Source organism: Odocoileus virginianus, chromosome 23 (genome assembly GCF_023699985.2).
Source record: "Odocoileus virginianus isolate 20LAN1187 ecotype Illinois chromosome 23, Ovbor_1.2, whole genome shotgun sequence".
In the NCBI taxonomy this organism is placed as follows: domain Eukaryota; kingdom Metazoa; phylum Chordata; class Mammalia; order Artiodactyla; family Cervidae; genus Odocoileus; species Odocoileus virginianus.
In genome coordinates, this window is record NC_069696.1 from 47,985,584 (window position 1) to 48,001,845 (window position 16,262).

A 16,262-nucleotide genomic window follows, 5' to 3' on the forward strand; every position below is an offset into this window, starting at 1 on the left:
TTAAAAAAAAGACACATGGGATCTTTAATATTTTTTATAACTGGATGTAAAATGACAGTTATCTTAAAATTAAAACATTAATTTTTAAGTATGGCAAGGCAAGTGTTATTCCCACCCTTTTATTTCCATCTGCTAAGGTCTCAATGACCATGTATGTGATCATGGCCACCTCCTTCAATCATACATAGATAAACCACTGTTATTAGTTTCTTTATGCAAGTTAATACAAACGTATATTATTTCTCCCTTACCCCCTTTACCATCGTAGCTTATTTGGTTCTGAGTCTTGCTTTTTTCCATGTAACAATGTAATGGAAATTTTAAAGAGAGTATTCTATGTGTAGAGAGCTTTTGTTTGAGGTATTCTTAGGTAAATCATACTTCTTTAGCCAGTCCTCTACTGATGGACATTTGCATTGTTTCCAACCTTTTGTTATTAAAAGCCATTATTAATACTTTAGATATTATATTTGTCATTTTGATAACTAATGCCTAAGTCCCTCCACAGAGCTGAATCATTTTACATTCCCACCAGAGATGTACGGGAACCTGTTGTCCCAAACGACAGTAGAATGTGTTATCAAACATCTGGGTTTCTACCAATCCAGTAGATTTTAATTTTTATTCCATTCATGAGGTTGCGTATATTTCCATTTGTCCATTATAATGAAGAATAACAATGCTATCAGAAAATGTCTGATAAGAAAGCTGAATTTGATCATTTTACTGGAAAGAGGTCCTTCCACAGCTCTGAATCCTATTTAAAATGCATTGGCTAGGGTTTCCTTGGTGGCTCAGCGGTACAGAATCTGCCTGCCAATGAAGGAGACTTGGGTTTGATTCCCGACCTGGGAAGCTTACACCTGACGTGGAGCAGCTAAGCCCGTGGGCCACAGCTACGGATCCCATGCTCTGGAGCCCAGGAGCGCCATTGAGCCCAGGTGCTGCAAACCACTGAAATCAGCACGCCCTGGAACCTACGCTCAGCAAAAGAAGCCGCTGCAGGGAGAAGCCCACACACTGCAATGAGAAGTCGCCCCTGCTCGACTCAACCAGAGAAAAGCCAGGGCAGCAACAACACCCAGCACAGCCAAAAGGAAATATGTAAAATTAAACGCAATGGCCAGTGGGGACCATTTCATCACGTACAGATTGCTATGCTGCACACCAGGAACTGAGGAACTGCTGTAGGTCAATTATACTTCAAAACAAACATTAGATCTGAAGTTCCCAGAGGTGGGGGTGGGGGGGGATAACATGAAGGTAGCCAAAAGGGAAGCCTGGCGTGCTGCAGTCCGTGGGGTCACGAAGAGTCGGACAGGACTGAGCCACTGAACCACAAGCCAAAGGCGCACACTTCAGCTGGAAGAGGAGGATGTGCTAGGGAAGTAAAGTACAACACGCGTAACGTAATGAACACGGCTGTATGTTAAGAGAGCAAATCTTAAGGGTTTTCATCACATGGAAAAAAAATATTTTTTTCTTTTATTTTGTATCTGTACGAGATGATAGGTAGTCACTAAAATTGTTGTGATGATCATTTCATGATGTACATAAGTTAAATCATGATACTCTACACGTTAAGCTTATACACCACTATATGTTAACTGTATCTCAATAAAACTGGAAGATAAGTAAAACTGTAAAATGCAATGGCTTTTATTTAAAGTGTTCAGTGCTGCTTAAAAACATCAGAAGATCAGATTGACTGAACAATGACTTCATGTAAAAGGGTCGTTGTTCAGTTCCTAAATCGTGTCCGACTCTGCGACCCCATGGACTGCAGCACGCCAGGCTTCCCTGTCCTTCACTATCTCCTGGAATTTGCTCAAACTCACCTTCATTGAGTCTGTGATGCTATCAACCATCTCATCCTCTGTCGTCCCCTTCTTCTCCTGCCCTCAATCTTTCCCAGCATCAGGGTCTTTTCCAACAAGCTGGCTCTGCCTCAAGTGGCCAAAGTATTGGGTGCTCACCCTAAATATGTCCAAATCACTGACCCACCACCAACGGCCTATCAAGCCTTCCCTAGAGGGCTCTGCCCTACCCTGGAGGGAAGAAAAACAAGACTCACAGATGAACACCCAAGAAATAGTAAATTCAACAAATATCGGGAACCTTCATGGATCTTACATGATCAACATAATAAATAAGCAAATCATATCGTTTGTTAGAAGGTAATAGGTGCTATGGTAAACAAGACTGGATTGAGGCCAGGGGATCAGGAGCTCCGTGGGCCATCAGAGCAGGCCTCACAGAGATAATATTCGAACAAAGAAGGAGATGAGAAAGAAAGCTGGTGATAATCTGCAGGTAGAGCCTTCTGGTAGACAACAGCCAGTGCAAAGGCCAGAAGGAAGACGTGTGCCTAACATGCTCAAGACCCAGGCAGGAGGCCAAGGAGGCTGGAGGAAAGTGGAGGGAATGAGGGGAAGGAAGAATTGGAGGCTTCTTTGAGGGCAGAGATGAGTTAGACAATGATGTTGCTGTTCAGGCTCAGTCGTGACCGATTCTGTGCGACCCCACAGACTGCAGCCTGCCAGGCTCCTCTGTCCATGGGATTTCCCAGGCAAGAATACTGGAGTGGGCTGCCATTTCCTTCTCCACGGGATCTGCCCAACCCAGATTGAACCCACGTCTCCTGCGTCTCCTGCGTTGGCAGGTGGATTCTTTACCACTGATCCACCCGGGGAGTCCTCAGAAACCCCTGCAAAGACTCAAACGCTGCCTCTGATCACCTACCCGATTCATACCAAATACTATCTGCCCCGGCTCCCCTGATAGCTCAGTTGGTAAAGAATCCACCTGCAATGCAGGAGACACTGGTTCGATTCCTGGGTCAGGAAGATCCACTGGAGAAGGGATAGGCTACCCACTCTGGTATTCTAGGGCTTCCCTCGTGACTCAGCTGGTAAAGAATCCGCCTGCAGTGCAGGAGACCTGGGTTCAATCCCTGGGTTGGGAAGATGCCCTGGAGAAGGGAAAGGCTACCCACTCCAGTATTCTGGCCTGGAGAATTCCATGGACTGTATAGTCTGTGGGGTCACAAAGAGTTAGATACAACTGAGCGACTTTCACTTTCACTATCTGCCCCTGACCTTCAAACTGGTGACAAACAAAGCTACTACTTTCTCAATAAAAAGCTTTACAGGGAGAGAACTCTTTCTTTTTACACCAGTCTAAGAGGATCTATCCCACTTCAGAATCAAGAGAAGCGAGACAATGAGGACAGAGACTAGCGAGGAGAAACCAAGCCGAGGTTTCTGCAGGGGCAGCAGGCCTGACGAGAAAGTCATCTTGCATGGGCAAAACCACCGTTACTCCAGACTGGCTTCTGTGCATCCTTCTGTGCTTGCCTCCTTGCACCTTTAAACTCTAGCCCCAACTTGCGTCACCTTCATTTCCCCTTCGTCGTCTACTAAAAAGACTATGTAGAGCATTGCTCTCCAGGCAGAATGGCTGCAAGAGGAAGAGGCCCTGCAATTTCTGTAATCTCTACAATCCCTACAATAATTAAGAAGTAACCTTAGTTAGTTAAGTCGCTCAGTCGTGTCCAACTCTTTGCAACCCCATGGACTGTAGCCCACCAGGCTCCTCCATCCATGGGATTCTCCAGGCAAGAATACTGGAGTGGGTTGCCATTTTCTTCTCCAGGGGATCTTCCCGACCCAGGGAATGAACCCAGGTCTCCTGCATTGCAGGCAGACACTTTAACCTCTGAGCCACCAGGGAAGCCCAGAGCAGTAACCTTAGGTCTCACCAACTTTCTAATCCCCTCACCAATCAATATAGATCCAGAGGGGTAAGACAGGATGGATACACCACTAGGATAAGGATGGATCTTTCTGACGTTTAAGGAATGCCATTACCAAGAGAAAGGCACAGAGCTGGGAGCCACAGGAAATCCAGACATGTGTTCTGGGCACTGACAAAGTGACTCTCAATAAAGGTAGAGGCCAAACTTCCCCTGTGGCCCGGTGGTTCAGACTGTGACTTCTAATGTATGGGGCATAAGTCAATCCCTGGTGAGGGAATTAAGATCCTAGCAGTGTGCTCCCACCCCCAAAACAAGGTAGAGGCAAAAACGTCTGAAAAATGAAACCGTATGGAGACAGCATCTGAGATGTCACCAATCACCGACAATCTGAAGACTAAGGACCCAGAGGGATCTTGGGCAGCTCCATACAAAAGAACTTAGAGCGGCTCTCAAAGACCCGAGGGTAACATGGTGGTGCTTCTGCATAGGGATTAATCTGGGTGTGAGTTCTGCTTCCAATTTCCCCGCTGTGACATCAGTGTCACAATGATGATATTTCAACATCTGCTTAAAGTTAGTTTCCGTGCAAGAAAGAGGAGCCAGACAGCCGCTTTTCGAGGATGTTGGAAAGTGGAAGTGAAATCCAGGAGCTGCTTTAGCATAGGGCTTCCCAGGTAGCTCAGATGGCAAAGAATCTGCCTGCAATGTGGGAGATGCGGGTTCCATCCCTGGGTCAGGAATACTGAATACTGGCAACCCACTCCAGTATTCTTGCCTGGAGAATCCCATGGACAGAGGAGCCAGGAGGGCTACAGTCCGTGGGGTCGCAAAGAGTCAGACGCGACTGGGCGACTAGATTTACCTCTTACACACTCAGCAAGTGCCATCCATCAGGACCCACTCTGGTCTCAATACCGCCCAAGAGGCGTCTGCCCGGTACCCAGTCCGTAAGTTCTCCTGTCTATCCTGAGCCTCTCGGAATGCCACTCTGTTCAGTGTCGTGGTAAAGTCGGAACTACTCAGCTCCCACGCCCTGTCTCCCAGTCCATCCCAGGACCACCGGGGGCACCCTCTTCTATACGTGGGTACCCAATCTTTCGGCAGGACGCCCAGTAGGTCTGGACACCTCCCTTCCGCATCAGCAGCGCTCCATGCGCGGTACCCCGCGTTCCGCCTCTCTCTGCCGGCTCCTCACCTGATGTAGGGGAGAAAGGGGTTGACGTGCCCGGAGAGCACGGCGACCACGTAGGAGATGATGAAGGCGGCGGACGACCAGGTCACCAGCAGGAAGGGGACGAAGGCCATCCCCCGGAGAAAACACAGCATCGCGCCGCCACGGCCGGGAGGGCGCTGCGCTCTGCGGGGCCGGGCCGCGGGGCAGGTCGCTGGGCTGCTCCGCGCTGCCGGGAGGCGGGGGCGGCACACGTGCGGTGAACAGCCGCGGGCGGCCGGGCGGACCCGAGGCTCCGCGACGGCCGGGCAGGCCCGGCTCCGGAGGGAGGGGAGGCGCGGAGAGCGGAGCGAGGCGGCTGGCGGCGAGGCAGCGGCCGGGGGTGGGTGGGGCGCGGGCGGCCCGGGCTTGTTGCGAAACCAGTGAAGTCACAAAGCGGCGGCCCTCGCTGACTTGCCCGGAGCGCGGCGACCTCCCCGCGGACGCGACGCCGGGGCTGCGGGGGACCCGGTTCCTTTCGCTTTTGGTTCGGCCTCCCGGCGCGGGACGCGGCGGGGATGCCCGCCCGGACGGTCCCAGGCTACCCGCGCCGTCCTGCCCCTTGCGCAACTCCGGAGAAACGGATCAACTCCTCCCCGCCCCTCCTCCCCCCCTCGGGGTTTCCGGGGTACCGGGCCTCGAACCCCGACGGCTTCCTCTGCGTGGTCCCGCCGCCCGCGCGTCGCCAGGGAGAGCGTGACCGCCGCGTGGTGACATCTGCCGCGTCCCGCCCGGCTGCACGGCTCCGGGCAGAACTGCTGGGGGACGTGCTCCCGGCCTTGGCACGTGGATGCGGCACCCACCTGGGCGGTGTCCACCTGGAAACCGGGAGCGTGTGGAGGCCGGGGGCTGCGGGGGTGAGGGTGCGGGGCCGGGCTGAGCGCTGGCCGAGCCTGTGCGGCCCACAGTTCCTCCCTCGTCCGTCCCACCCCCGGGCGGACTTTTCTTTCCTAGAAATTAAGTTTCTCTTTCTCTCACGGATCAGGGTTAGCCCAGGCTTGGAGCCCTGTCGTAAGACTGGTTAATAGTGACTTGGTACATTTCAAACCCTGCGAAAGGGATTCATGCCCTGGAGGTGCTTGCAAGCACAGAGATTTTGAAATACAGTTTAGGAGTTCTGAGCCCGAGGAATGTGACGTCACAGGGTCACTGGTAACCAAACGTGGGTTCCTTTAAGCCACATGAACATTTCTTGGATGTCACACCTTGCTAGGGGACAGGATACGAAGATTTAAATAGTTTCATGGGGTTTAGGCAACTGACATATCAACATAAAATACATTGTATGGAATATCAAACAAATATGATAATCTTTTTAAAAAAATAAATAAGAGATATGCATAGAGTTGAGAGGCAGGTGCTGCTGCTCAGATGAAGAACCAAGGACCTTTTCCCGGCCGATATTACAGTTTTTTAAAGTAAACGATTGCTCTTCAGGCAAAGAAAACATTTGTAATTCAAGGAGACAGGAGAAAATGCATAGATTGCGAATTACCTGGTTTTCTGGAACTGAAAAGGCATGCAAGAGGAACTCCGTGGTAATTCAGTGGTTAGACTACACTCTTCCGCTGCAGAAGTCACTGGGTTCAATCCCTGGTGGAGGGACTGAGATTTCACAGGCAGTGTGTGTGTTTAGCGTTCAGTCACCTCCGAGTCTTTTCAGCCCTTTGGACTGTAGCCCGCCAGGCTCCTCTGTCCATGGAATTTTCCAGGCAAAAATTACTGGAGGAGGTTGTCATTTCCTCTTCCTGGGATCTTCCCCAGGGATCGAACCTACCTCTCCTGCATTGGCAGGTTTCTTTACCACTGTGCCACCTGGGAAGCAGAACTACCAGATGAATAAACGAACCATTAAAATACAGACAGACGAGAAAACACGCCCCTCTAAGGTGGACAATGGAGGGGTGAGCAGAGAGGCGGCAGCACCTGAGCCCTGCTAAGAATCTTACTTGTGTGGTTTTGGTTTGGTAGCGAGGGGAGTAGGAACGCGGAGAGAATTGTGTTTTGGGAGATCGTTGAGGCTGTGGGAGCAGTGACCACAAATCCAATAAAGCAGAAGCTTTCAATTACGCTCGCTTCTTTTTAAGAAAATGCTACAAAAGCCGCCATCCTCAGTGACCCGTTGTAGGTCTCTCCGTAGGTTTCTCTGCTCTGAAAACCCACTCCCTTCCCCGGCCTTCCTTCCCTGTCTCCTCCTGTTTCTCTCCTACTCTGCAAACATGTACTGCGCTGTGCCTAGTCGCTCAGTTACGTCCGACTCTTTTCAACCCCACGGACCATAGCCCACCAGGCTTCTCTGTCCCTGGGGCTTCTCCACACAAGAATACTGGAGTGGGTCGTCATGCCCTCCTCCAAGGGATCTTTCTAACCCAGGGGTCGAACCCAGGTCTCCCACATTGCAGATGTGCCTTTACCGTCTGAGGCACCAGGGAAGCCCACTCTACAACTGACCTGATTTAAAAAACCCTCCCCGAGGCAGGGGAATTATGATATCAAATAGAATTCACTTGATCATTTTATCTCTCTGTTCCTTAAGTCCCTTAAACAATCCAATTGGTTAATCACTTTTTGTTTGTCTGTTTTTATTAAACTTTTTACTTTGGAGTAGAGCTGAGTAACAGTGTTGTGATAGTTTCAGGCGAACAGCAAAGGGACTCAGCCATATATATGCGTGTACCCATTCTCCCACAAACTCCCCTCCCACCCAGGCTGCCACGTAACATTGAGCAGAGTTCCCTGTGCTACACAGTAGGTCCTTGTTGGTTATTCATTTTAAATATAGCAGTGTGTACATGTCCATCCCAGACTTCCTTACCATCCCTTTCCCCCAGCTAACCACTTTTAACCCAAACATACAAGAGTTGTCTGACTATAAAGGTAGTAAGAATTTTGTTGTTTAACATAAGTATGTACACACGTGTATATTTTAAATGGATTCATAAGTGTAACTAACTGTACACGCATACATATGATGTCTACCAGTCCTAAGGAGCCCAGGGCTGCTTTCCCTTCCGAAAGTTTTTGATGCCATAAGTCTTATGACACCCACTCCTTAGAATAGTAAAGTTTATATGGTATGAAATGCAAAAATACTGAAAAACATCCTTACTGGTGAAGGAAACCAGAATATGTCACCCCCAAATATGTCTCTTTAACATATTGGTTTGAGCTGAATCCAATTAAGAAGGAGCAAAAGCAGAAAAAGTTCTCTCTACCGTCTTCCTTTCTGTCTAAAGCTCTTCTCTTCTGCTGTCAGCTGTGTCCGACTCTTTGTGACCCCATGGACTGTAGCCCGCCAGGCTCCTCTGTTCATGGGATTTTTCAGGCAAGAATACTGGAGTGGGCTGCCATTTCCTACTCTAGGGGATCTTCCTGACCCAGGGATCAAACCTGCATCTGTTGCATCTCCTGCATTAGCAGGCAGATTCTTTATCACTGTGCCACCTGGGAAGCCCCTTTCTGTCTAAAGGCAGGATATAAATTTCCTTTGTTGAAGAGAGTTCTAGATTCTTAGCCCAGAGATGACACCAGAGGAATCTGCAAACAAGCCTCACTCCACTCACTTCCCCCAATATATTACATTCCCACAGTTTCCTGCCCTTGGAAGCCTACATTTTCCTTTGTCCTGTCATTTCTGTAGAAACTTATTGTTTCTTTGTTAAGATGCTGTATACACCCAAGTTCTAGCTCGACCTTTGTTACTCATATTTGAGTTTTTCCCATGCATTTATGAGCTGTATATATTAATAAACTTCTTATTATCTACCTTTAAGATGTGTAATAAATGTTTTGCTTCTCCCCTGGATTTGATTCTTTCTGTCAAAGGAAGTTATTCTGTCTCAAACTAAGGATCTCAGTGGGCTGTCCTTTTGAGGATGAAGTCATTCTTCCTTGATGACCATCATTTACTGACAGGTAGTGTTGTTCTGATCTAAACAAACCTCACACCAAAGCTCAAGTGTCATTCTCTTTTTATGGGTGAGGAAACTGAAGTTCAAGGCCACTAAGTTATTGAATTGAAGTGAAGAATTTGAATTCAGGTTTATCTGACTCAAAAAACTATAACCCTAACAATTGTGAGGAACTGCCTCACCATTCTAATTCCCCAAACTTCAGAATTACTGTAGGAAATCCTTAAAATATATACAGTTATCTTATTTTTAAACTTTTGTATGGATATACTTATGCATTTTGGAAAATTTACACAATGTATAATAACAACATAAACAATTGAGAAGCATTCATAATTGCCTGGCAATATGTCAGCTTTCTCAATTTCCTAGCGTCTATTCTGTTCTTTTACATAGGAACAGTTAAAATCAAATTGTAGTTACAAGTGTGTAGTTTGATTATTTTTATGTATGAAACATCTGTTCCATGTTGTCACACTCTTCGAGTTACCACTTTTACTAGGTATTTATCCACTGAATTAATGAGCTATAATTTATTTCATGCCCCAAATTCTTAAACACTGGAGGCAGTGAAATAAATTATGCACATCCAGATAGCATTTAAATGACGTTTAAATGACATTCTACAAACATTTCAGGTTTCTGCTTTTCTTTTCACTTTAGGTAAATTTCCATGCATGGGATTGCTCTGTCAAAGGACAATACAAACTTTTTAAAAATCCATGTTAACATTCTAAATTATTTTGAAACTGTAGTACCAATTTCATTGCTTTAATAACCTATTGCAGTTTCATCATATACCACCTCTATTTCTGTATTTTTTTTAACATTTATTTATTTGGCTGCAGCAGGTCACAGTTGTGGCATGAGGGATCCAGTTCCCTGACCAGGTATCAAACCCAGGCCCCCTGCATTGGGAACATAGAGTCTTAGCCACTGGACCACCTGGGGAGTCCTGGGAGCTGGTTATTTCTTGCTCACCCTTACTTTGGCCCCACAACCCTGGTCTCTAAGGCTTAAATACCTTACTTAGAAGGTGGCTGAAAGCCTAAAATTTCAGTTGCAGTTACTCAGAGTAGATGCCCCTGACCAAATACAGTCCCAGAGCTGGGCCCACACCTCTGGATTTCTACTCTTCTTGGAGGTCTTGTCCCAGTAACTCCTTATCTTTTAGTTAAATCTGATGCTTTTAAGATGGTTTTATATTTCCCCAGATTTTTCAGTTGTCTGAATTTCCTAGTCCAGCGTTTTTATAAGCAGCAGTTGAGGCATTGTGTTAGGTCATTAGGTCCTTGTCTTTCTTTCTTTCTTTTTTTTTTTACAAAAGCAGCTTTTTAGAATTCACAGTTCAATATCTTGGTCATTTATCATTACGCAGCTCTTAAATTATCAGAAAAGAGAGTACGAAAATTAGCACTGCTAATTCCATTTTCCTCACCATTCTTTAGTTAATCTCTGTGTTTATTCACAGGCAAGCTGGAATCAAGATTGCTGGGAGAAACATCAATAACCTCAGATATGCAGATGGCACCACCCTTATGGCAGAAAGTGAAGAAGAACTAAAGAGCCTCTTGATGAAAGTGAAAGAAGAGAGTGGAAAAGGTGGCTTAAAATTCAACATTCAGAAAACAAAGATCATGACTTCATGGCAAATAGATGGGAAATCAATGGAAACAGTGACAGACTTTACTTTCTTGGGCTCCAAAATCACTGCAGATGGTGACTGCAACCATAAAATTTGAAGATGCTTCCTCCTTGGAAGAAAAGCTATGACCAACCTAAACAGCATATTAAAAAGCAGAGACATTACTTTGCCAACAAAGGTCCATCTAGTCAAAGCTATGGTTTTTCCAGTAGTCATGTATGGATGTGACAGTTGGACTGTGAAGAAAACTGAGCACTGAAGAACTGATGCTTTTGAACTGTGGTGTTGGAGAAGACTCTTGAGAGTCCCTTGGACAGTAAGGAGATCCAACCAGTCCATACTAAGGGAAATCAGTCCTGAATATTCATTGGAAAGACTACTGAAGCTGAAACTCCAATACTTTGGCCACCTGATGCGAAGAACTGACTCATTTGAAAAGACCCTGATGCTGGAAAAGATTAAAGGCAGGAGGAGAAGGGGACAACAGAGGATGAGATGGTTGGATGGCATCACCGACTCAATGGACATGAGTTTGAGTAAACTCTGGGAGTTGATGATGGACAGGGAGGCCTGGCATGGTGCAGTCCATAGGGTCGCAAAGAGTTGGACACGACTGAGTGACTGAACTGAGCTGAACTGAAAAGCCTCAAGTATTTCTCTCTTCTAAAAGCTGCAGTGTCCCCTCTCCATGAATATGGACTGAACTTACTGACTTCTGAAGATGAAGTTATGGAAGGAGAAATAAGGTATCTTTACAAAGAGAAATCTTAACATCACCTTAACTAGATGATCAAAGCTAACATCACCAGTAGTAAACTGATGTTCTATATTCTACAGATTAATCTGTGCGTGTGTTCATGCTCAGTCACTTAGTTTTGTCTGACTCTTTGCAACCCTCTGGACTCCGGCCAGGCTCCTTTGTCCATGGGATTTGTTTTGGCAAGAATCCATTTCCTCCTCCAGTGGATCTTCCTGACCCAGGGATCTGAACCCAGGTCTCCTGCTTCTCCTGCATTGCAGGTGGATTCTTTACCTGCTGAGGCATTGGGGAAGCCCCACTGATTGATATAATAATAATATATTCTAATATTGATATAATAAGATATCCTGATGTGATGAGAAAGTATTTCACCTCTGCAGTATTTTCCCCAAAGCCTATTACCTCCTCCCCATTTCATCTAATCATGAGAAAAAAAGACAAACCCTAATTGAAGGCCACTCTATAAAATACCTGATTGCTACTTTGAAAAGTGTCAAAGTCATGAAAAACAAGGAAAGACTGAAAAACTGTCACAGAGTAGAGGAACAAAGGAACCATGACATCTAAACGTAGTACGTGGGGAGGGAGGTGATGGGGGGGTTTCAGGATGAGGAACACATGTACACCCATGGCGGATTCACATCAATGTATAGCAAAACCAATAGAATATTGTAAAGAAAATAAATAAATAAAACTAAAAAAACGTAATATGGTATCCCACAATGGATCCTGGAACAGAAAAATGACCTTAGTGAAAAAGACTAGTGAAATCAGAATCAAGCCTATAGCTTAGTTAATGGTAATGTGCCAATGTTAATTTCTTAGTTTTGATAAATGTACCATGGTACATGTTAATATTAGGGGAAACTGGGTCAAGGTTATGTGGGAATTCTCTGTCCTATCTTTGCAACTTTTCTATAGATCTGCAATCAGTCCCAGATATTTTTTAAAGTTGCAGACTTCCCTGGTGGTACAGTGGATAAGAATCCATCTGCCAAGCCAGGGGACATGGGTTCTATCCCTGGTCTTGGAAGATTCCACATGTCTCAGAGCAACTAAGTCCATGTGCCTCAACTACTGAACCCACACTCTAGAGCCTGTGATCCACAACTACTGAGTCCATACACTTTGGGCCTGTGCTCCGCAGCGAGAGAAGCCACAACAGTGAGAAGGCCTGGCAGTTAGAGTAGCCTACCCTCGCTGCAACTAGAGAAAGCCTGCACGCAACAACATGTGCACCAGATCAAAGACCCAGAGCAAGTGAAAATAAAATTGTTTAAAAGTTGCAGTAAAGTATTTACCAAAATTCAATAAGATCTTGTACTTAAGATCTCATACTTCATTAGTCACCTTTTGACAATCATGTTACTTTTCTCAATTGTATTGTAGAAGTAGAGAACATATAGTATGCCTAGATGTTCACCTAGAATGAAGGATTCCTCTAAAAAGAGTTGATACAAATGAAACAAACTCACAGACTTAGAGAATGAATTTATGTTGCCAGGGGGGAAGGGTGGTGGGGAGGGATAGTTAGGGAGTTTGGGATGGACATGTACACATCACTACATTTAAAATGGATAACCAACAAGGTCCTACTGTACAGCTCCGGGGATTCTGTGCAATGTCATGTGGCAGCCTGGATGGGAGGAGAGCTTAGGGAAGAATGGATACATACATGTGTACGGCTGAGTCTCCTGAAACTATTACAACACTGTTAATCGGTTATACTCCAATATAAAATTAAAAGTAAAAAAAAAATAGGATGAAAGATTCCTGCTTCCTTTCCATTGCCTGGCATTTGCCAAGAAGAGCTTCCTTAGACAGGAGCTTTATTTTCTAGTTCTTACTGATGGAGGTGGTGAGTCACTTCCCGGTGAAACAGTGGGTATGCCTATTTCTCTTTCTTTGCCCATTGGCTGGTGGATACCAGTGCCCTGGGTGACCTTGGAAGTCACTTGTATGAATAGAGACTGCCAACCTGGATCCCTGAACAGCCCTGTGAGGCAGAAAACTCCATCCAAACCCCAGTGCCCAACCATTCAGAAACAATGGTTTGGATGTTTACATAAATGAGAAACTAAAGCCTTTGAGATTTCTGGGTTTATCTGTTACAGCAACTCACATCTCTCAATGTATGTGTGTGTGCATGCTCAGTCATGTTTGATTCTGTCACTCCATGGACTGTAGCCCACCAGGCTCCTCTGTCCATGGGATTCTCCCAGCAAGAATGCTGGAGTGGGTTGCCATTTCCTTCTCCAGCGGATGTTCCCAACCCAGGGATCGAACCCACATCTCTTGCATTGACAGGCAGGATCTTTACTACTCGTGACACCTGGGAAGCCCACTTCTCAATATATACATATGCTTAAGTTGACTCTCCCACCTTCTTCAACTCATCTGAACTATTCACATGGTATCTCTAGATTACCAGAGAAAGTCAGGCAGAGGTTAACAAACATTGCTATGAACAACAAAGATAGGAGAGCTAAAGTGAATAAAAGATGATCATAATTCAATACATTCAAAATCAAATCAAAATAGTGTATTTTTCAATGAATGGGAGGGCCTCAGGGATCATCCCACCCAAGAGAATGTCACCATCCTTCTCCTTCCAAGAGTCTCTGAAACAGTCAAGGAAATTTATCTGAACAAAAGGTGGTGGTTGTTCAGTCGTTAAGTGGTGTTTGACTCATTGTGACCCCATGGACTGCAGCATGCCGGGCTTCCCTGTCCTTCACTATCTCCCGGAGTTTCCTCAAACTCATGTCCATCGAGTCGGTGATGTCACCCAACCATCTCATCCTCTGCCACCCCCTTATCGTCCTGTCCTTAATCTTTCCCAGCATCAAGGTCTTTGTCAGTGAGTCAGTTCTTCACATCACGTGGCCAAATTACTGGAGCTTCAGCTTCAGCAACAGTTCTTCCAGTGAATATTCAGGGTTGATTTCCTTTAGGATTGGCTGATTTGATCTTCTTGCTGTTCAAGGGACTCTCAAAGGTCTTCTCCAGCATCACAATTCAAAAGCATCAACTTCAGTGCTCAGCCTTCTTTATGGTTCTACTCATATTCATACTAATGTCTACCATCTCTTTAAGAAGCACCATATATAACTTCCAATGTCCCTTTTATGATACAGAAGAACTTAAAATATGCTCTTAGAGGTAGGGGCTAAGTAGAATCTCTTTCCTATATTCCTGCTCTAGCAAAGGGACATTTTCATAATGGGATGTTACCACTGGGGTGTTGATCACCGTTTGAGTGATCCACACTGTGTGTGTGCGTGCATATGTATGTGTCTGTGTTTATTATGGCAGGGATCCCTGAACCGTGGATAGATTCTGAGCCCTATTCCCAGGTATGGAGAGAAGTTTCCTCTCTACACAAAGGCAGGAAATGTTACACAGTGAGCCAGATTTTTCTGGTGCCTAAGCTTACTCACTTTTATCAATACATAATTAACCTTTGAAGATATATTGCTTGTTTTATTTAAGTTGTTCTTCTGGAAAATATTCTTCAATATATTCTCCTAGAATAGCTAGAAAGAGTGTTCTTTCCGCTTTGTTCACTGCTCTGCCCCCAGGTTTGGAGCAGTGCTTTGACATAGGTGCTCAATAAATACTCGCTGAATCCATTCACCTCGCAATGATCTTCAGGAAGTCTTCCCTCTGTGCTGCTCTTCTGCATCTGGGAGCATCTGGGCTACTTCTGTTATATGCTTCACAAGGTAACATCTCCGCCTACCCACTAGACTCAAAATTCTGTGGGCAGAAACTAAACCTCCCTATATTTGTATCTCCAGCACTAGGGTTTGGGCTGGTCTCAGGCTGTATCAGTAACCCATGTGGCTGGACCAGCCTGTGTGGTTATTGTGAGTGCAAGAGGCCCTTTAGCAATAACCATCAGGAAACTTTGAAAGGATACGGGGTTATTACCTGTAAGACCTGGAAATCATACAGCACACCTGTGAAGTCAGAGAGAGAAGTCAGCACACCTGTGAAGTCAGCACACCTGTAACAGAAAGGGAGGGTGGGCACAGATGAGCCTGGGTTCTGCTTTTATTGGGGTGGGACAGACTCCTGCAATTTTAACAAATATTTTGGAATAATTTTAGATTATGGAAAAGTTGCAAAGATAGCACAGAGCGGGAATTTAAATCATCAGAGGGCAGACAGAATGAAAACCACTAACACAGAAACTAGTCAAACTGATCACATGGACCACAGCCTTGTCGAACTCAATGAAACTATAAGCCAGGCCATGTAGGGCCACCCAAGATGGTCGGGTCATGGTGGAGAGTTCTGACAAAACGTGGTCCACTGGAGAAGGGAATGGTAAACCACTTCAGTATTCTTGCCTTGAGAACCCCATGAACAGTATGAAAAGGCAAAAAGATATGACATTGAAAGATGAACTCCCAAGGTTGGTAGGTGTCCAATATTCTACAGGAGAAGAGTGGAGAAATAACTCTGGAAAGAATGAAGAGATGGAGCCAAAGTGAAAACAATGCCCAGTTGTGGATGTGACTGGTGATAGAAGAAAAGTTTGATGCTGTAAAGAACACTATTGCATAGGAACCTGGAATGTTAGGTCCACGAATCAAGGTAAATTACCAAACAGGATATGGTAAGAGTGAACATTAACATTTCAGGAATCAGTGAACTAAAATAGACTGGACTGGGTGAATTTAATTCAGATGACCATTTTATCTACTACGATGGCCAAGAATCCCTTAGAAGAAGTGGAGTAGTCCTCATAGTTAACAAAAGAGTCTGAAATGCAGTACTTGGGTGCAATCTCAAAAACAACAGAATGATCTCTGTTCGTTTCCAAGACAAGTAATCCAAGTCTATGCCCCGACCAGTAATGCTGAAGAAGCTGAAGTTGAATGGTTCTATGAAGACATACAAGACCTTCTAGAACTAACGCCCCCCAAAAGATGTCCTTTTCATCATAGGGGACTGGAACAGAAAAGTAGGAA

General features: G+C 45.5%; 1 protein-coding gene across 3 annotated transcripts in view; it reads right to left on the reverse strand.

The window, feature by feature from the left end:
• Positions 1–6,503, reverse strand: part of DRAM1 (DNA damage regulated autophagy modulator 1) — a 34,803-nt gene extending 28,300 nt beyond the window's left edge. For 2 of the 3 annotated variants that reach the window (XR_002311538.2, XM_020880995.2), the window contains exon 1: positions 4,953–5,328. Coding sequence is in view for 2 of the 3 variants with exons in the window: in XM_020880995.2 (XP_020736654.1) it covers positions 4,953–5,083 (131 nt within the window). In the remaining variant the exon portion in view is untranslated. Of the gene's footprint in view, positions 1–4,952; positions 5,329–6,462 lie in introns of those variants that run through there. The other variant, XM_070454054.1, reaches the window with a different exon arrangement.
• Positions 6,504–16,262: the final 9,759 nt, after the last annotated feature.